General features: G+C 43.5%; 1 protein-coding gene across 5 annotated transcripts in view; it reads right to left on the bottom strand.

Moving 5' to 3' along the window:
* The window catches only part of LOC124550878 (gastrula zinc finger protein XlCGF52.1-like), a 307,814-nt gene extending 288,531 nt beyond the window's left edge, over window positions 1-19,283 (bottom strand). For all 5 annotated transcript variants that reach the window (XM_047125630.1, XM_047125631.1, XM_047125634.1 and 2 more), the window contains exon 1: window positions 19,113-19,283. In XM_047125630.1, the coding sequence (XP_046981586.1) occupies window positions 19,113-19,115 (3 nt within the window). In that variant the 5' untranslated portion in view covers window positions 19,116-19,283. The remainder of the gene's footprint in view (window positions 1-19,112) is intronic.
* Between the last annotated feature and the right edge of the window lie 1,874 nt (window positions 19,284-21,157).

Raw genomic sequence — 21,157 nt, 5'->3', positions numbered from 1 at the left:
CAAGAAGAGAATAGAAGCTTTTGAAATGTGGTGCTACAGAAGAATGATGAAGATTAGATGGGTAGATCACACAACTAATGAGGAGGTATTGAATAGAATTGGGGAGAAGAGGAGTTTGTGGCACAACTTGAGTAGAAGAAGGGATCGGTTGGTAGGACATGTTCTGAGGCATCAAGGGATCACCAATTTAGTACTGGAGGGCAGTGTGGAGGGTAAAAATCATAGAGGGAGATCAAGAGATGAATACACTAAGCAGTTTCGGAAGGATGTAGGTTGCAGTAGGTACTGGTAGATGAAGAAGCTTGCACAGGATAGAGTAGCATGGAGAGCTGCATCAAACCAGTCTCAGGGCTGAAGACCATAACAACAGCAACAACAACAACAACACAATCATGTTCGAGTTCAAAATAACAATGTTGGGGTCTTCAGTCCAAAATTGGATTTTATACTGTTTTTCTCATTAATCTATCCTGTACAAGCCTCTTCCTGTCTTCATAACTATTCCAAACGACACTGATCAGCCGAACATTAAGAACACCGACATACTGTCTATGTAAACCTGTCCAAGCAATATCAGTGTCACCTGGGAGGAATGACTGCTACTCAGTCATACGCATGGTGCATGTAGTGAAAGTGAGCGTGCTATCCGTGTGTAGAATGGGGAGGCATGCAATCTATCCGAGTTTGACAGAGGGCAGACTGTGAAGGCCCGGAGGCTCAGCATGTGTATTTCTGAAATGGCAAAACCAATGTGAAACATGTCCAGATTACGTGAGATTTGGCTGCCACCCCTCATTACAGATGTTGGACATTGTACGCTGGGCAGACCGTTAAAACAGGGCAGGTGGTGAACTCTGGCGCAACTAACATCTGGCTTTAATGCTGGGCAGAGTACAAGAGTGTCTGAACACACAGTGCACTGAAAACTCCTAACAATGGGCCTCTGCAGCCAAGGACCCATGTGTGTCCCAAAGTTCACACGATGACATCAGCAATTATGACTGGAATGGGCACAGGACTATCAACACTGGATGTTGGCACAGTGGCAGAGTGTTGCACGGTCTGATGAATCCTGATACCTTCTTCATTAAGCCACTGGGAAGGTGTGAATTCGTCATCTTCCAGAACAGCACCCAACTCTGCTGTGACAGTTCTAGAGTCGTTCAAAGAAAGTCTATGTCCAATAGCTTGTTGATACCCAGACCAGGCAATACTAGTTGGAGGCAACTTTAACCTGCTGAGTACAGACTGGGATGTCTGTGGATTCATTGCGAGGAGTGCAGACACAGAGTCATGTGAAATACTCTTTAACATGTTTCCTGAAAGCATGTCTTGAGTAGTTAGCCTGTCAGCCCACACGCAATGGAAATATCATAGACCTGGTAGCTACTAATACGAAGGACCTTATCGACAATGTCAGTATAGAAACGGGGATCAGCGGTCACAATGTCATTGTAGGAAATATGATTACAAAAGTTAACAAATCAATCAAGAAGGCTAGGAGAGTATTTCTGCTAGATAGAACAAATAAGCAGTTATTAAAAACTCACTTAGACAGTGAACTGGCATCACTTAGTTCCAGTAAGATGGCTGTAGAGGAATTATGGACAATATTTAAGCAGATTGTAAATCATGGTCTGGAGAGTTATGCGCCTAGTGAGCGGATAAAGGATGGAAAGATCCATCATAGTTTAATAACAAAATTTGGAGGATGCTGAGGAAGGAGAGGCTGTTGCACTCTACACTCAAAAGGGACGCACAAATGATGACAAGTGAAGGTTATTAGAGATTTGTGCATCTACGAAAAGATCTATGCACAAAGCGTACAACAACTATCACCATCACACCTTAGCAAAAGATTTGACACAGAACCTGAGAATATTCTGGCAGTGTGTAAAATTGCCAAGTGGGTCTAAGGCTTCCATTAAGTACCTTGTTGACCAGTCTGGTATGGCAGCTGAAGATAGCAAAGCGAAAGCCAAAGTTTGAAATTTCACATTCAAGAAATCATTCACACAGAAGAACCATACAAACATTCCATCATTGGACCATTGGACTGCCTCCTGTATGGGTGACAGAGAAATAAGCACACCTCGTGTAAATAAATCACCAGGTCCAGATGGAATCCCAGTTCGAGCTTACAAAGACTACTCTACAGCATTGGCCCCTTACCTAGCTTGCAGTTATCGTGGATCTCTTGAACAGCACAAAGCCCCAAACGACTGGTAAAACACGCAGGTGACTGCAGTATATAAGAAAGGTAAAATAATGGAACTGCAAAATTATGGAACAATATGCCTAACTTTTGTTTGCTGCAGAATCCTTGAACATATTTTCCATTCAAACATAACAGACTTTTCTCCCCCGGGAACACCGCCTTATCGTAGGCACCTTCAGTGCTGGGTGGGAGGGTTTGCGTGCCTCGATGAAGTCAAGATCTATGCCGGTAGTAGCGTAGCTACTGGCAGGGTCACCCAAGTCGGACTAGTCTCGATTAAGGAGCCAGACGAAGTGTATCCCGCAACATAGGGCAGGGGAGGGCTCTGTAGGCATAGGGAAGCCAACCTCTCTAGGGGAGTAAACCCTAAAGAAATCCAGATCCTCCAAGATTGGGGTTGGGCGTGGGTCCGATAACCCCACACTCTAAAAGTGACATATTACGGAACCTCAACAAGAGCCTCAGATGATGGATGAGACACAAAAAACACAACCTCTGCAAAGAAAAAGGACAAAAGATTTGGCAGTAGTAACAAGGAATGTACGAACAATGTTGAAACCTAGAAAAATGAGAGAAATAGCCGATGAGATCATATATTCAAGTACAACATTGTAGCGCTACATGAAATAAGATGGCAAGGACAAGGACAGGTAGATATGCCACAGTACTCTCTGATGTATAGTGGACCAGACAGAAGAACAGGACAAGCCGGAACGGGATTCAAAACAGCAAAGGAGACTGGTAAAAGTGTTTTGGAATTTGAACCCATAAATGAAAGACTTAGCAAACAGAGTGAAAGGGAAATTCAGAAATATAATGATAATAACATCATATGAACCAGCAGAGGAAGCAGAAGAAGAAACAAAGGAAAAGTTTGATGAAGATCTAGAAAGGGCATGCAGTAAAGTACAAAAGTATGATCTGTTTTTACTTATGGAAGTTTTTAATGCACAGGTTTGGTGGAAGCGAATGTGGAAGAGTATCTGGGAGATACACATTACGTGAAGAAAATAATGGAGAAATGTTTTGTCAGTTTGCTGCTAAAAATAATCTAATCACCACGAGCACACATTTCCCGCATAAAAGAATACATTTCAGAACATGGAAATCAAATGTAAGTGAAATAGTCAATCAAACAGATTATGTGTCAGTAAAGGCAAGACATGCCACATCAATAATCGATATGAAGAGCTGCAGGGGATGTAACTGTGACTCAGGCCACTATGCTGTAAAAGCTGCAATGAGGGAGAAAACTATTTGTAACACCTAAACCTGGAATGGAGGAAAATACAAACTGGAACACAGAAAAACTGAATGACCCAGAAGTTGTGAAAGCACACCAAGCAAAAGTTAGAGATGCACTGACTCCCAGTGAGGAAACAATGGGAATCCATGATAGACGGACTAAGATCCAGAAGGTGGCGAAAGAGGCAGCAGAAGACATAGTCGGGATGAGAAGAAATGCAAGAAATGAGTAGTTTGGTGATGAATGCAGGCTAGTAGTAGAACGTAAAATTGCAGCAAGACTGAGAATGATACAGAAAGAAACAAGAAGAAACATGGAGGTGTACAATGAATTAAGATCCAATGCCCAAAGAATATGCAAGAAAAATAAAAAGGAATGGTTGAAATCAAAGTTTAAAGAGAGAGAAGAATTAAAGGAACAGAATGAAATGAAGAAATTCTATCATGCCATGGGAAAGATAAAAAAAATTTTCAACCCAAACAAAATGTATGGAAAAATAGAAACGGCGGAATAATAAGAGATGAACAAGAAATATTACAGAGGTGGGCAGAATACTTTGAAGATATGCTCAACAAAAACTCAGATCAGGCCCCAAGAGGTACACAGGAACAGGAAGAGAACACAGAGGCAAGAGAAATTGAAAGGGATGAGGCACAAAACCCAACAATGCTGGAAGTGGAAACACTGATAAATAAACTAAAAAATAACTGTGCACCCAGTGAAGATAGGATCATGTAAGAACTAAATATCAGGAGGGCAGCCTCTAAGGCTGAAATATTTAAAATAATAAAGAACATACAGGTAAATGAAAGCATGCCAGAGGGGTGAAATACTGGAATAATATGCCCAAAATATAAGAAAGGAGAAAAGCTCAGTTGTCAAAACTATAGCGGCATAACACTACTGAATACAGTATATAAGATTTTCTCTAGAGCACTGAATGAAAGAATAAAGAAGTGCACTGAAAAGATACTCTGAGAATATCAATGTGGATTCTGGCCAAACAGAGGTACATCTGACCAGTTGTTTGTTGTTAGACAAATAATGGAAAAATTTTGTGAATATGATATAGATCTCCACTTCCTGTTTGTTGACCTTAAACAAGCTTTTGATGGTATTAATAGACTAGCACTGTATAAAGGGCTCAGCCAGATATGCGTATATGCAAATGACATTGCCATCATGACAAGGGATGTAACAACGCTTAAAGAAATAAATGTGCAAATGGAAGCAGAAGGAACAAGAATTGGACTTACTGTAAATAAAGGCAAGACAGAAATATATGGTTATGTCCAATTCTGAAGCTAGAAGGACACTAGAGGACCGGAAGATCTCTGATAAATGCTTCAAAGATGTTAGATACTTCCATTATCTAGATGTCCTCCTAACCAATGATAATAGTAGGAGACAATGTATTAGAGAAAGGATACATGCAGGAAACAAAGCCTACTATGTATACCTAAAGATACTCAAAAACTCTCTGATTACAAGAACAACTAAATTGAGAGCATACTTTTGCCCTGTGCAAGCTGTTGCCACATATGGATCAGAAACGTGGACAATGACAGAAGCAGTCAGTAACAGCCTAAGAGTGTTTGAAAGGCAAATCATGGGCCTGTGAGAGAGACAAAAGGTTGGAGAGTGAGATACAACCATGAAATACAAGAACTTATACAAGGGAAAGATATAGTGAAATTCGTCAAATTTCAAAGAATTTGTTGGTCAGGACATATGGAGAGGATGACGGAAGACAGGATGCCCAAACAAATAATGAATGCCAGACTGTATTCCACCAGAAGGAAGGGCAGACCAAAAGCTAGATGGATGGGCAATGTGCTGGCTGACCTTGCCAAGAAGGGAATCCATGGATGGAAGAAAAAAGCTGAGAACAGAGAGATATGGAGGAAGATTGTTGAAGAGGCCAAGGCCCACCAAGGGCTGTAGTGCCGAAAAAGAAGACATAATAGACTTTCTCGAGACAGAGAAGCTTATGTCCATGAATTAGCATGGTTTTATAAGGCATTGCTCACGTGAAACTTAGCTTGCCCTGTACTGAGAATCATGCATGAAGGGATCAGGCAGCTACCATACTTCTAGATTTCCAGAAACCATTTGACATGGTGCCCTATTGCAAGCTGTTAATGAAGGTACGAGCATAAGGAATTAGTTCACAGATATGTAAGTGGCTTGATGACTTCTTATATAATAGAATCCAGTATGTCGTCTGTTATATCCTAGCCAGTAATGCCACCCGAGCCCGCTGCCAAAAGGTTGGCAGCATCAAAGTCCGGACGCAGTCCGCATAAGCAGCGCCAGCGATACAGGAAATCGCCGCAAGTCTGCGCGCGCCACCGCTGGCTTCTGGCTTCTTAAGCGCTGGAGTCGCGAGCGCTAGGACAGTTCTGTATTCGCCGCTCAGTTGTATACTCGCCACCGAATTGTGTACTTGCTAGTCAGTTGTGTGTTCATCGCAGCAGAGTAGTTGTTTGTCGTCAGCCGACGCTGACCTAGCCGCTCCGACTCGAACTAGACAGATTTCTGTAGACACCGAGTTCACTACTGTGTTTCTGTATCTTCGTTAATAAAGATAAGTACCGACTTTTATTTAATCAGAGTGTTTGGGTTTTCATCTTTCTGTTCACTGTTCCAGCGGACCGGTCGGCCCGCTATTAAAAGTGTGGCGGTGACTTCGTAAGCCGTTTCTACAGCGAATTGCTTGTCGCTACGAACACCGCCACAAAATCGTCCTCAATAGCATGTGTTCGTCAAAGACAAGAGTATCGTCAGGAGTGCGCCAGGGAAGTGTGATAGGACCGCTGTTGTGCTCCATACATGTAAATGATTTGGCGGGCAGAGTGGGCAGCAATCTGTGGTTGTTTGTTGATGATGCTGTGGTGTACGGTAAGGTGTCGAAGTCGAGTGACTGTAGGAAGATACAACTTAGACAAAATTTACAGTTGTGTGATGAATGGCAGCTAGCCCTAAATGTGGAAAAATGTAAGTTAATGCAGATGAGTGGAAAGAACAAAACTGTAATGTTCAGATACAGTATTACTAGTGTCCTGCTTGACACAGTGAAGTTGCTTAAATATCTGAGCGTAACACTGCAAAGTGACATGAAAACTGTGGTAGGTAAGGCAAATCGTCAACTTTAGTTTATTGGGAAAGTTTTAGGAAAGAGTGGTTCACCTTTAAATACCACATATAGGATGCTGGTGCAACCTATTCTTGAGTACTGCTCAAGTGTTTGGGGTCCATACCAGGTTGGATTGAAGGAAGACACTGAATCAATTCAGAGGTGGGCCACTTGATTTGTTACCAATAAGTTCGAACAACACATAAGTGTTACAGAGATGCTTCGGGAACTAAAATGGTAGTCCCTGGAGAAAACAGGACCTTCTTTTCAAGAAACGCTATTGGGAAAATTTACAGAACCGGCATCTGAAGCTGACTGCCGAATGAATCTACTGCCGCCAGCATACATCGCACATAAGGACCACGAAGATAAGATATGAAAAATTAGGGCTCAAAGGTGTGTATGGACATTCGTTTTTCCCTCACTCTATTTGCGAGTGTAACAGGAGGGGAAATGACAAGCAGTGGTACAGGATACCCTCTGCCATGCATTGCACTGTGGCTTGTAGAGTATCCATGTAGATGCAGATGCAGAACAGCTCCTTGACACCTGAACTGCGGGACAGACACAAGCTGGCAGCAGCTCCATTATGCATTCATGTGGGCATCCACAGGTCCAGTGGAGCTCGTGCAAGGCACTGTGATGGCCAAGGACTATCATACACTTGTTGCAGACAATCTACACCCCTTCATGTTTCCCCGACGGAAGTGGCATTTTTCAACAAGGAAAGGAGTGTGACTGAGTGGCTTGAGGAACACAGTGGCGAGTTCCAATTGATATGCTGACTCTCAAATCACCAGACCTGAACCCAATCAAACACATCTGGAATGTGGTCGATTGTGGCGTCAGAGCTCATCGATACTCTTTGCAGAATTTACGGAAATTAGGTGGCTTGTGTGTGTAGATGTGGTACCAACTGGTTGGTTGGATGGTTGGTTTGTGGGGGTTGAAGGCACCAGACTGCGAAGGTCATTGGTCCCTTTTTCCACGACCGTGAAGCACCCACAAGGGATAAAAAACAAGCAACAGAAATGACAAGGGATGACACAGAACAAGAAAGTCTCAGACAAAGACCACACAAAAGGAATTAAAAGCACACAGAGTGTGACAGTGGTTGGCCAACCATGGAAATAATAAAAGGAAAAGCCAACCACCAAGAGACACACTAAAAACCCCAATCTAAAACCGTAGGCCAAAGGCCAGACTCAACACAAAAAAAAAGACAAACTCTTAGATCGAGCAATAAAAGTCCCCTGCATGAATAAAACTCAAAACTAAGTCTGTCATTGCAGCATGATCCATTGAAAGTGCAGGGAGCATATCAGACAGCACAAACGTCCACCAGAGCGCAGATAAAAGCGGACAGGCCAACAAGATGTGGACCAACGTCAACACTGATCCACAGCAACATAGAGGAGGGTCCTCACGGTGCAAGAGATGACCGTGCGTCAGTCAGGTGTGGCCAATGCGTAGCTGGCAGAAAACAACTGAGTCCTTGGGGAAGGCTTGCGAAGAGGAGTGCCACACACCTGTGGTCTCCTTGATGACCCAAAGTTTTTTTGGTGAAGGCAGGGTGCGCCATTTATCACCCCAGGTGCCAAGGACCTCCTGTCGCCAAACCAATTGATTACACTCTGAAAGGCCAATCTCCAAGGCTGGTGCACCGACAGCCTGTTTGGCCTGCGTGTCAACACGTTCATTACCCTGGATGCCGACAGGACCCGGGGTCCACACAAAGACCACAGAGGAGACACAATGGGAAAGAGTATGCAGCGACTCCTGGATAGACATCAGCAGATGAGAGCGAGGGAAACAGTGGTTGATAGCTCATAAACCACTCAGGGAGTCACTACAGATAACAAAGGACGAACCTGAGCAGCAATGCGGAAGGTGATGCCGAACCATAAGCCAGGCTCCCGTACTCGAAGTGGGACTAAATCAACACCTGATACAGTCTTAGAGTGGTAGACTGATCGGCACCCCAGCTGGTGTGACTCAAGCAACAAAAAGCATTAAGAGGGCGCCAGCATGTTTGTTTAAGCTGCTGAATATGAGGGAGCCAAGTCAACAGGTATCAAAATGTCAGCCCAAAAAACGGTGCTTCTCCACCACAGCACGAGGTTCACTTTCGCGGTAAAGCCGTGGCTCAGGGTGAACAGTGTGACATCGGCAGAAATGCATGACGCAGGTTTTGCTGGCTGAGAACTGGAAGCCGTGCGTGACGGCCTCTAGACTGCACCCTGCGGATAGCGCCCTGTAGCTGCCATTCAGCAACCACAATGCCAGTGGAGCTATAGTATAGGCAAAAGTCATCAGCATACGAAGAAGCTGATGTGGACGCTCTCACAGCTCCAGCTAGCCCATTGATAGCAACTAAAAAGAGGCAGACACTCAAGACAGAGCCTTGCAGGACCCCATTCTCCTGGACTCAGGGGGAACTATGGGAGGAACCAACTTACACGCTGTAGGAACAAAGCGAAAGAAAATTTTGAATAAAAATCGGGAGCGAGCACCTAAGACCTTACCCGTGAAGCATAATGAGAATGTGATGCTGCCATGTGGTATTGTATGCCTTCCGCATGTCAAAAAAGATGCCACCAGATTCTGATGGCGGGCAAATGCCATATGGATGGTAGACTCCAGGCAGACCAGATTATCGGTGGCACCATCCTGAGATGGAGCCAGAAGGCCTCGAGACTCAAGTAGTCAACTCAACCTCTGGCTCACCATACATTTGAGCAACTTGGACAGAACGTTGGTGAGGCTAATGGGGCGGTAGCTGTCCACCTCCAGTGGTTCTTGCCAAGCTTCAACACTGGTATGATAATGCTTTCCTGCCATTGAGACGGGAACTCACCCTCAACCCAGATACGGTTGAAAAGGTCTAGAAGATGTTCCTGGCACTTCACGGAGAGGTGTTTGAGCATCTGATAGTGGATGTGATCCGGCCCGGGAGCCTTATCAGGACAAACAGCTAGGGCACTGTGGAATTCCCACTCACTGAATGGAACATTGTACGATTCAAGGTGGTGCATGTGGAATGTAAGGCTTCGACGTTCCAACCACTCTTTCAGGGAGTGGAAGCCCAGTGGGTAATTAGTAGAAGTGGAACTCTGAGCATAATGCTCCGCTAAGAGTTTTGCAATTGCGTCGGAGCCAGTACAGACTGCTCAGTGAAAGCCCAGGTATGCTGACGGGGGTCCAATAGCCATAGAGGCGCCTAATCTTGGCCCAAACCTGCGATGGAGAGGTACGGAGGCCAATGGTGGAGACATACCTTTCCCAGCACTCCTGCTTCCATCAGTGAATAAGGCAGTGGGCTCGGGCACAGAGCCATTTAGGCGATAGGTGTTCCAATGATGGGTGCCGCTTATGCCATTGGAGGGACTGTCTGCGATCTTAAATCGCCTCAGCGATCTTGGAAGACCAGCAAGGCACAGTCCTCCACCGAGGTGACCTGGAAGAACAGGGAATTGCAGATTCCGCAGCAGAAACAATGCCAGTGGTGACTGTGTGAACCATCACATCAAAGGCGTCATTAGAATGAGGCTCAATAGTGGCAATGAAGGTGAACAAGTCCCAGTCAGCCTTATTCAAAGCCCATCTGGAGAGGTGTCCAGAAGAGTGACACTGTGGCAGTGACAGAAAGTCATGCACACTCCATTGGACAGATGGTAGAAGGCTAGGGCTGCAGACCAAAAGATCGATGGCTGAGTACATGCCAAGTGCCACACTGAAATGTGTGGAGGCACCATTATTTAAGAGGGAAAGGTCAAACTGTGCCAACACTTGCTCAACAACAGTGCCTCAGCCTGTAGCCACCAAGCCACCCCACAAAGGGTTGTGTTGTTGTTGTGGTCTTCAGTCCTGAGACTGGTTTGATGCAGCTCTCCATGCTACTCTATCCTGTGCAAGCTTCATCTCCCCGTACCTACTGCAACCTACATCCTTCTGAATCTGCTTAGTGTATTCATCTCTTGGTCTCCCTCTACGATTTTTACCCTCCACGCTGCCCTCCAATGCTAAATCTGTGATCCCTTGATGCCTGTCCTACCAACAGGTCCCTTCTTCTTGTCAAGTTGTGCCATAAACTCCTCTTCTCCCCAATTCTATTCAATACCTCCTCATTAGTTATGTGATCTACCCATCTGATCTTCATCATTCTTCTGTAGCACCACATTTCGAAAGCTTCTATTCTCTTCTTGTCCAAACTATTTATCGTCCATGTTTCACTTCCATACATAGCTACACTCCCTGTGGACCATATTTAAACTCTTATGGGGTGTGATGGTAACAGAAACATCCCCCAGCTTGTCACAGGTGAGTAATGCCCATGACTGAGTAGAGGATGCTGTTTTTATAAAGACTGACCCAGTGCACATTTTGGACAAGCCCTCCACCTCCCCAAACTTGTCCTCTAAATGCTCGACAAAGAGCTGAGGCTTCATCATCGTGAAACACTCCCTGTCAGCTCTTGTACATACTACGTACTGGGGTGAATAAGCTTCCCTGCCAACCTTAGCCTTTCGTTCCTCCCATGGTGTGGCCAGGGAGGGGAATGATTTTGGGTCATACGTGTTTGCATTAAATTGAGCCTTCAAACACTTAGAGACTGCCAGTGGCTGGCCACCAGCGAAGAGATGATGTACCATGCTTCATTGCATGTCATCCACCCTGATGCCACCCACTCCGATCAAGGGCCCTCCCAACAGGCACCACCCAGCCGCAGCAAGGGCCACCTGGCAGGATGGCCATTGCTGGGAGTCCTAATGCCCCAAGGAGATAGGCATCTAATCCTTGTCATACATGGGGAGTTAACGGTGCAGGCATCAGCAGAGCGATCCCTGTGTGGTCAGGGGGCTACAACCAACAGGGTACATGGCGGCCCCACCACAATGGACTGGCTACCATGCTGGATATCGGGCGCAAAGAAGTCCATGGTCTTTGGCTGCGGCGCAGAAAGTGACACTGTATAGTGCATGGCTTATCCTCGCCCAAGTGATGGAAAACAGGCGGGACTGCAATGTGACAATCAGAAAGGGGGCTAAAGATCTCAATGCACGATGGACACAATGCACCAAGTAAGGCGCCCTTCCCCAATTAGCACGCTCTTCAGAATAATTTTGAAATATGGAGGTCAAACCCAAGAGGGGACCATCACATAAGGGCCGAAATGTGTGAGACTCCTTTTAGTCACCTCTTAAGACAGGCAGGAATACTGCAGGCCTATTCTTACCCCCGGACCCGCAGGGGGCTGGTGCCAACTCCCTCCAGTGACCTGCCGAGGCCTCACTGCTTCTATGTCATGGTGCATTGCCACTGTTATCCATGCCAAAGATGGGCATACCAGCTATTAGGTATGTGGTCATAATGTTCCGACTGGTCACTGTAGATCCTGTTGAACTTGCTTATTGTGGTCAAGTCTTTTACTCCCACAACAATTTTTTGCTCCGCAAGCTTCAGTCCATGCGTAAATTGACCCTTACTTGATGCCTCAGAAAGTGTTGTTTCAAACAGTCCGTGCTAAAATAATAAATAAGCAACTACTGCTGTAATGCTCTATTCTCCTCAATTTCATGCCATACATATCGTCAGCAATTTGATCTAACCCACACTTTTCTGTACCTGTTTGTTTTATTTTGTTTTAGGGTACAATAACAACTATTTGTTTTAGGGTACAATAACAACTAAGGTCATAAACGTCCATGCCAGAAGTTTAGAGCATTAATACAACAGAGGAGTTTAAAATGCCTACACATTAAGCCCAATCAAGCAGCTGAAAGAGAACTAAGAACAAGGACTTCCTCTTGCAGAAAAGTCTATAAAATACGCTGTAGAGACAACAGAGGTTCCTAACTATAGATTAAATGTTCTTCGCCATATTGCTGCGATGGATGAAAAGTAAAATGGAGGTGACAGCCCAAGCATCTATCACGAAAACAGCCAATAGCTCACCCGGCAAACAAACGTTAGAACATAAGTGGTTAAAGAAGGACATTTGGTCAGGAAATGGCAAAGAATCTAAGGTTGATGATAATGGGCACAAAGTAATGGGAGATCACCACTCAACAAATGACGATGGTTAAAATGACAGTGCCCAATGCACAACCATGATGATCGCTTTGCAGCGAGAGGGCTGAGAGGTGGTCAGACAAGCAGCTGGGAGAGGTTTCCTTCCCCGGAGCTTGTTCCCATGAAGGTCCCCACCACCTTGACAGATGTCAACATAGAGATCACTGGAAGGAATGGAAGAACTAGTGGACTGAGATAGGAGGACTGTAGCCTTGGTAGCAGCATCAACAGTCTTGTTTCCCATCAGACAGATGTGACCAGGAACCCACATAAACATCACAGTGGCTCATTCATGAGTGAGCACCTGGAAGCTTTCGTGGACCTGTTGCACTAAGGGATGGGCTGTGTCCAGCACACAGAGGCTCTAAAGGGCACAGAGAGTTGGAGCAGATGACACTATTGAAAAGCCTGTGTCGCCGGATGTACTGCAAGGTCTGATACAGAGCGAAGTGCTCTGCAGCAAATAGTGAGCAGTTTCTGGAAGCAAAGGAGTTATCGAAAAAGGTGGCATACGATGGGTGGCTGGATATGGCATGCAAACAGCATCAGTATCTGCTGAATAGAACATCACACTAGTACGACAGCAGTAGTTTGGCAGCTTCTGCATAGAGATTCTCAACCAGGCTAGTGCAAAAGGCGCCAGTGGCCAAACAGATTCCACAATGGTGGACTGTATTTAGACGGTGTAAGGTGGATGAAGATGCAGATGCATGAATGAAACATGCATAATCTAGTTTTAAATGGACAACAGATCGGTACAAATAGAGGAGGGCAGTTAGATCCGCTCACCAGGAAGTACTGCTTAGGACACACAGCACTCTAAGGAACTAAGTACAACGGGTGGCCAGGTAAGACACGTGGGAGGACCAAGAACGTTTCCTGTCGAGCATGAGCTCCAGGAATTTCGCACTTTCAATGAACAGAAGAGCAAGAGGCCCAAGATGTAAAGATGGTAGAAGAAACCCACTGCACAGCCACAAATTTATACAAATGATTTTGTCAGTGGAAAAGTGAAAGACACTGTCGATTCTCCATGAGTCACACTCGAGGACACAAGTCCGTGAAGAGCTGCAATAGATCACAAAATCGTAATTGAAAAAGGAACCTGAGATGCCTGATGGGAGACATGACATAACGGGGTTAATAGCTATAAGCTATAGCAAAGAGGCACCCCATTTTCCTGGATACTCTGTCTTCTAAAAACTCCTGAAAGAAACAGGGCAGGCAGCCTCAGAAGCTCCATGTGTTGACAGTACAGAGGATACAAGGCCCCTAGCAGTATCGTAGGCTTTCTCCAAAAAAAAAAACATGGCCGCAGTTTGGTATTTCTTCAGAAAATTGTTCATGACATGGATCAAAAAAGTGACGAGATGGTCAGCTGCAGAACGGTGCACTGAGAATCCACATTGTACAGTGGTTAGTAAATTGCAAGACTCTAGCCACCATAACAGCCAGGCATGAATCATATGTTCCATCACCTTGCAAACACAGCTAGAGAGAGAAATAGGGTAGCAGTTGGAAGGAAGGTGTCTTCCTTACGAGGCTGAGCTATAGGTATACCTGCGTTTTCACACCAGTGTCTGGGAAACATGCCATCTACCCAGACGCAGTTGTACTTGTGAAGGAGAAAGTGCTTGCCTGCTAAAGAAAGGTGCAACACCACCTTGATGTAAACATCATCTGACCCTGGGGCAGAGGATCGGGATGAAGTGAGAGCATGACCTAGCTCCCTCATAGTAAAGGCGACATTGTAGCATTCATAATTCTGAGAGGAAAAGGGTATCACCCAAGCCACCTTCACTTGCTTCCGATGGAGGAAGGCAGGGTGATAGTGGATGGAGCTCGAAAACTCCGCAAAAGAGGGGCCTAGGGTGTTTGAGATAGCTATAGGGTCCTCATTGACATCATCTGCTGTGGTCAAGCCATATATTGCGGAATGGACCTTGGTCTCAGAGAGTGCCAGAGGTTAGTCCACTTAATGGAAGAGGGAGTGGAACTGTTAGAAGAACTAGTAAATGAAATCCAGCTGCGCACACACCTGTTTATAACAAATACAGTTCACCATAACAGGATGATGGTTGAAAACAGAGAGCATGTCTCCACATGTGAATTGTGTTGCAGAAATGCCTCCTCAGGACACCAAGGGACCAGGACACTGCACGGTAAAGATGAAGTGCACGGAATTTCATTCTGTGGCAGTAAGAATAATGTTTAAGATGTTCTACCAGGCCATCACACCTACAGAAATTTTGTTCGTCGTAGGTCACAAGCGTGGAGTCAAGCCTCCAGTCAGCCTTAGAAAGCTGCCAGATGGGTTTACACATAGTTGGGGTAGGAGTCAGCAAACCGACCGTAAACGGGAAATGGTCACTCGAGTACATGTCATAGAAACGAACCACTCGATTGTTATTATTATTACTATTTGAGGTGAGCGGCACTCTGACATCATTTGGAAGAATTACAGCTCCTGGTCGAGGAGAAACCTCTGTATCTACCTGATTGCCTTGATCCAAAGCTTTCAGTACGTCATGTGAGAAAAGGGCAAGTTGGGTTTCACATGTTTGCTGTTTCAGGAATACATACGGTTGGCATAAAGGAGGTCACTCTGTTCGAGATGCCTCATTACGTTTATGCTGTAAGCTCGTTACATGTCACTACTGTAAGTTTACAGATATGCATCAATTACAAAACTGCACAGTATACAATAGGTAAAGTATATAACAGACTTGCCAAATGTAAAATTACTATAGTGCTAAAATGTTATAATTAAAAACATAAATAAAGTTAGCTTTAAAACTGTTAAAAGGAAATGGTTATGTGATAACATGTGATTCCCAGATGCTCTTGTGGTCATTTAGATAAAATGTCATATTTTATTGTTTTAAGATGCAATCTATGTAGCCTAATGTCTAGCCCTCTAGTTGCAATTTATTTTCCATCTTCTGCTGCAGGTCTGAAGCTGGTCACTGCTGACCAAACCCAGCAGTCTAAGGACCAAAAGTTCTGTAATCATTGATGGAAATAAGAGAAATTTCTTCTACACTTTCTGGACCACTGCTTCAATCTGCGTCCATATCGCAGCTTGTGAAACTAGTGCCTTTACATGTAACCAAAATTTATTTGGGTTTGGCACGGGGACGTTTGATAACTTTCTAGTATGGTAATCAAATTCTTCATGCGCTGCCCTTTTGACAGTCAAACACTGTCTGTATTTATAGCCCTATACTTTGTTTTACACCTGTTATGCAATAGTCACAGTTCTTTAGCAAGTGCTTTGCAGTGACTGTATACCATAGAGGGCCTTTCCCATCATGATTTGTTCAATTATGTACATATAAGCATGTATATCCAGTGTTTGGTCAACTATCCTTCAAAGCTTAAGTCACAATTCCTCTAAATGGCCCTGTCCCAACCTCAAGGTTTCAAATTCCACCTTGAGATGCAATAGGCCTACTACTGCATCTTTTTTTTAGTTTATTTAACATAATAATTTTCCTATGTCCAGTTATATCGGTTTTGATGTACATTCCTCAAAGCAGTCTGGTACTTTTGTTCAAATGGCTCTAGGCACTATGTGACTTAACATCTGAGGTCATCAGTCCCCTAAGACTTAGAACTACTTAAACCTAACTAACCTACGGACATCACACACATCCATGCCTGAGGCAGGATTCGAACCTGCGACCCTAGCAGCCACGTGGTTCCAGACTGAAGCACCTAGAACTGCTCGACCACAGCGGCCGGCGTACTTTTGTTATCATTAGTTCTATCTAACCCATTTCTGTCATGAGTGTGCTTGTGAATTATCTGCTGTGAGTAGTTTTCAGAGAGAATTCTTGGTATCGTTCAGCAGGATGTGTCCTCACACCCACCACATACAAAACTAACTATCCTGACCAGCTGTTGTACGATTAAAATCTCCCCCAACAATGTTAGTACAATTGGGAAACATATACACTAGCTAGCTGAGGCTTTATCAAAAAATTTAATTTATATCTGAGGATGAATCAGGTGGGAAACAGAAAGCCCCAATTTTATGTTTATGTCCATCTTTCATATCATATTTTGCCTAAATGATCTCACTTGCAGCTTGAATTTCTAGCTCAGTGGATTTCAGTTCCTCATCTACTGGGACAAGTGCAGCTTCTTAGTTTTTCATCAGCCTGTCCTTTCAATACACACTTAGATTTACCCCAAATCCACTATTGGCAATTTTAGGTTGTAGACAGCTTTATATACCAGGCATTATGTGAGCTTCACTGTTTTTTACAGTTTCTTCAAGTTCTGGGACTTTGTTGCGATTGATTTGACAGCTGATCTGCCTGATTTTATCCGTTTCATCTGTGGAGTCACTTTGAGTCTTACACTACTGCTTTGGGGTCTCCTACAGCTTCCATTAACTGGGCTAGATGGAGATTCATATACCCAGAGAAACAATTGTACGCACCCCACACTGCGCCACAAGGATAGCAGTTCCTGATATATGTTGCACCTACGAGCCATGTAAGAGTACGCTACAGTTCTCAATTATGTGGTGCATATTGAGAAAGTCCCAGAACATTCAAAATCCTTGGTTCCTTCCACTCAATTTAGAACCAGGAAGCTACAATCGGTTCTGTGGACAATGCTGCAGATTGTAAGCTTCATTGAAATCACGTGAGCAAGGTTGTTCTCAACACTCCCTCTGCCAGTTGTTGCAATGGCCCAACTGTTGCCTTGGAGTCCATATGAGAAGCATCATTTGTTCCAACAAGTGCCACAAAACCAACTGGAGTCCTACATTTCACTCGACCCATATAGCTCAAATCAAGCCCACATTACCAAATAAAACCAACATCTGCAATTCTGAAAAGTGGATTCGGACATTCCCCTTGACCTAGCTCAAATCAAGCCCTAGATACCAAAAAGCAACACCCACAACTCTGAAAAATTGAATCGGACATTTCCCTTGACATATATAGCTCAAACGCACCTCTCGATACCTACCAGAAAATCACAAATAAAAAAACCGCAACAACAAACTTCACACACCTACAGAAGCTGTCCGCCTGAACCCCCGCCCCCCCAGCCACACACACACATACACATCAAACTAATCACGCCAAACAAAAACTCCACACACACAAAAGGAAGAAAAAGCATAACTGACTGAAAACAAATCAAGCGATTACATAACCAAGTTACAGAACTGACTACCCAGATACTACGTTAAACGCAAGACGTTAACATCCACCACCACATGGCATCGTCAATTACAACAAAATGAGATCTACACACACGAAGCAAATCAAAACCAACACACCATAGTGACGTCACACCCACCATTACGCCACCGGTCAAAGCAGAAGAGCAAAATTGGACATTTCCAATGACCCGAGTGGCTTAGTCTACGTGGGAGAAGCACCTCAAATTCGCTGGTATGTGGTACCAGTGTATACCTCTAAATTCTCCCACACACTGCCTCCTCCATAGAAGTGTCCTACATCTACCACTTCTTACCCCTCAATAATGTCAATGAGCAGCAATGTGTACTGTATCTCCTGGATCGGAGACAATACCTATGGGAGAGGATATACTAGTGGCATCTTTGTTATCTCTCTGGTAGTTTGCCAATTCGCAACAGTTTCTAATTGCTTGACAGCAATCTGGATGATTCCAGCTGCTTATGAAAAGCAACTAGTGTGAATCATCCTGTCTCCAGGAATTAAGTCTTCGTTAGGTTGAGAAGTCATAACTTGAGTTTAAACTGGAAAAGCCAACAAATGTGATGCTGTAAGAACACAATCTACTTTCCAAAATCACGTTTACATATTCGCCTTGAGATGATTTCTCTTAATAAAAGCGATAAACGTACGTTTCAAAGATTTTGCGTTGAGCAACACAATTTTTTGTTTTTTCTTGCGTCGTAATCGGTGAAAAAGTGCGTTTGGCGAACACGCCTCTCAGCGTTATACAAAATCTCCAACAAACAAAAAATGCATAAAGAAACTACACTGCAGAAGACAATCTGCGACATGAGAAGCACTATGTGCTGTTAAGTAAAAGACATAGAAATCCATTGATGATAGAGTACCACCATCGATGCACGCAGGGGTGAGGAGAAAAGAAATAGGAACCGAGTTACCTTAATCCTCATAACATATACGAAGTTTACTGAATCGGGCTAATAAAAATTACAAGAGACCTTGGCTTAGTTAGCCTTTAAATCTCCATTTTTGCGAGTCACTTGGATAAAGTCCTACAACTATGACAAGGATTATCGTAATACTTGAGCACTGTTCAGTGATTTTCATCCAGTACCAAATTTTTGTTAAATTTTACATGCAACTCATTTCGCAGAATATTATATACAACACTTACAATGAAAAGCGAAGTATTAGGATAAATATTGCCTTGTAAATAGAAAATTAGACGAGTGTTGCCGTTACGGTCCAACTAACCATTTCCAGCGTGAATGTTCCAAGGATCAGTTACGGTTACTCCTTCTCACGCGTAACTTTTCTTTCATAAATATTTAACCATAACCAACACAGATGTACACACGGCAGCGCACTGCCGTCTGCAACTGTTTGGTGTTTAGAAATACAAATCAAACAGTACCAGTGATCTCACTGCACAGCACTTAATATCAAAGATCTTTGGTATCCGCCATATTGTTTGACAATTGAAATTCAAGTTAGTAGTTGGTAGTCTTAGTAGTTGCCATAGTAACCATACCATTGAGTTACAAACCAAAACCCCTAGCCAAGACTGACCTGTTATTCTCTAGCAAGTAGCAACTATGTTGACGTGCGACACACGTTACGAAAGATAAAAAACGAATTTCGGAAACTGTTTACAAGCCAAGGTCTGAACTCTGAAGCGGATTTGATAGCCCAGTTGAATACGTCCGGAAAACAGCTGTTAACACTTCTGATTTTGTCAGTACAATCGCTGTTTCTGTACACTTAAAGATTATAAGTAGACAGCTTAATGCTCAGTCTAATATTGTGCTTCTCCTTCATTGCACAATAAGTCACTCCGACTACATTGGCTGAATGTTTTCATTATAAGGTAACCTGAAAACCCAAGCACGTTTTAAGAAAGGTTGTGCGTTTACTTGGGAGCGAAAATCGGCTGCCAGAAAGGGATTTCCAGAATCGATTTTGGAATGTTTACAAGCGTAAATGACTAACCTGAAACGGTATTGCGAAACCGTTTTACGGTATCCGGGTTTGAGAACTCCACGTAAACATAGTGACTGCTGTCCAAGGTAAGGCCCACGGAAATCCGAAGCTTTCTGTCAAATTTGGTATACTATGTAAACGCGCTAAAAAAGAAAGAGAAAAACGTAGTGGCACTCATGAAGTAGTAAGGTAAAATTTGGCTCAACAGTACGAAAGAGAAGTTACGTGTCGAAAGAAATAATCCGGACGGAAAGGAGCCTCGGTAACACTTGCGCTAGAAATGGGTAGTTTCGTCGATCGACAGCAGCGTTGCATCTGTCAACCAGACGATAATTTTCCTAACTTGCTCTATACATTGGAATTGTAGTGTATAATATGCAAAATGTGTTGCGTGTAAAATGTAACATAAATTTGGTATTAAAATCCTTGAATAGTGTATTGTATCAGTACTACACCAATCCGAATCGTAGTAAAACTTTCTCGCAAAACTTGAGCTTGAAAAGCTAATTCAAGGCATCTTGTATTAGCCAGATTCTGTAAACTTCTAATATGTTAGGAAAATTCTGCCTTCACCAAAACACAATTTATTTTGCTCTTCACCCATAGATGTCTCGGTGATGGTGGATAATTATTTTACTCAGCAGCACATACTGCTGTTCACCTCACTTTCTGTCGTCTGCAGTACAGATGATGTTGCATGGCAGTTTGTTATCTGCATTTTTTGTTTGTCAGGGTATTAAATATATTTGCAATATATTAAATATATTTGCAAGCAACATTTTCACTGGTTGAGAAACTGGAGAAAAACAAATTGCTTTGCTCAATGCAAAATCTTAAAAACATATTTATTGTCAAACCAAACACACATGCTAATAGGCAGTTTGTGTAAATAGAAACCACCTAAAAGAGAAATATGAACACTTGGTTTTGCAGAGTAGATTAGCTGTGTTTTTAAAATACTGGTATCACATTTGTTGACATCATTAATTTAACACCAGATTATCTCTTCTCTACCTAACTAAAAGCTAAGGCTACAATACTGCTCAATCCATCAGTGTAATCTTCATTACATAAAATAGTATATTTATTTACTTCTTTATTCATCCAGAGATCGTCTCACAATGGTACAGGATTTGTCAAGGTGATACGGTGCAAATCAACGGGCCAAAATAGACAGCACACAGCATACATAAGGGAGATTCCATGGTGACTCATGTTACATTTTTAAATCAGTGGTTAATTATGTTGACTTTTTATCACTCTATTTTTATTTATTTATTTGGTCCTGTTAATTACATATTATACAGCCAGTGTACAAG

The sequence above is a fragment of the Schistocerca americana genome, chromosome 9, assembly GCF_021461395.2.
Source record: "Schistocerca americana isolate TAMUIC-IGC-003095 chromosome 9, iqSchAmer2.1, whole genome shotgun sequence".
NCBI classification, from domain to species: Eukaryota; Metazoa; Arthropoda; class Insecta; order Orthoptera; family Acrididae; genus Schistocerca; species Schistocerca americana.
This window is presented reverse-complemented; position numbering and strand designations above follow the sequence as displayed.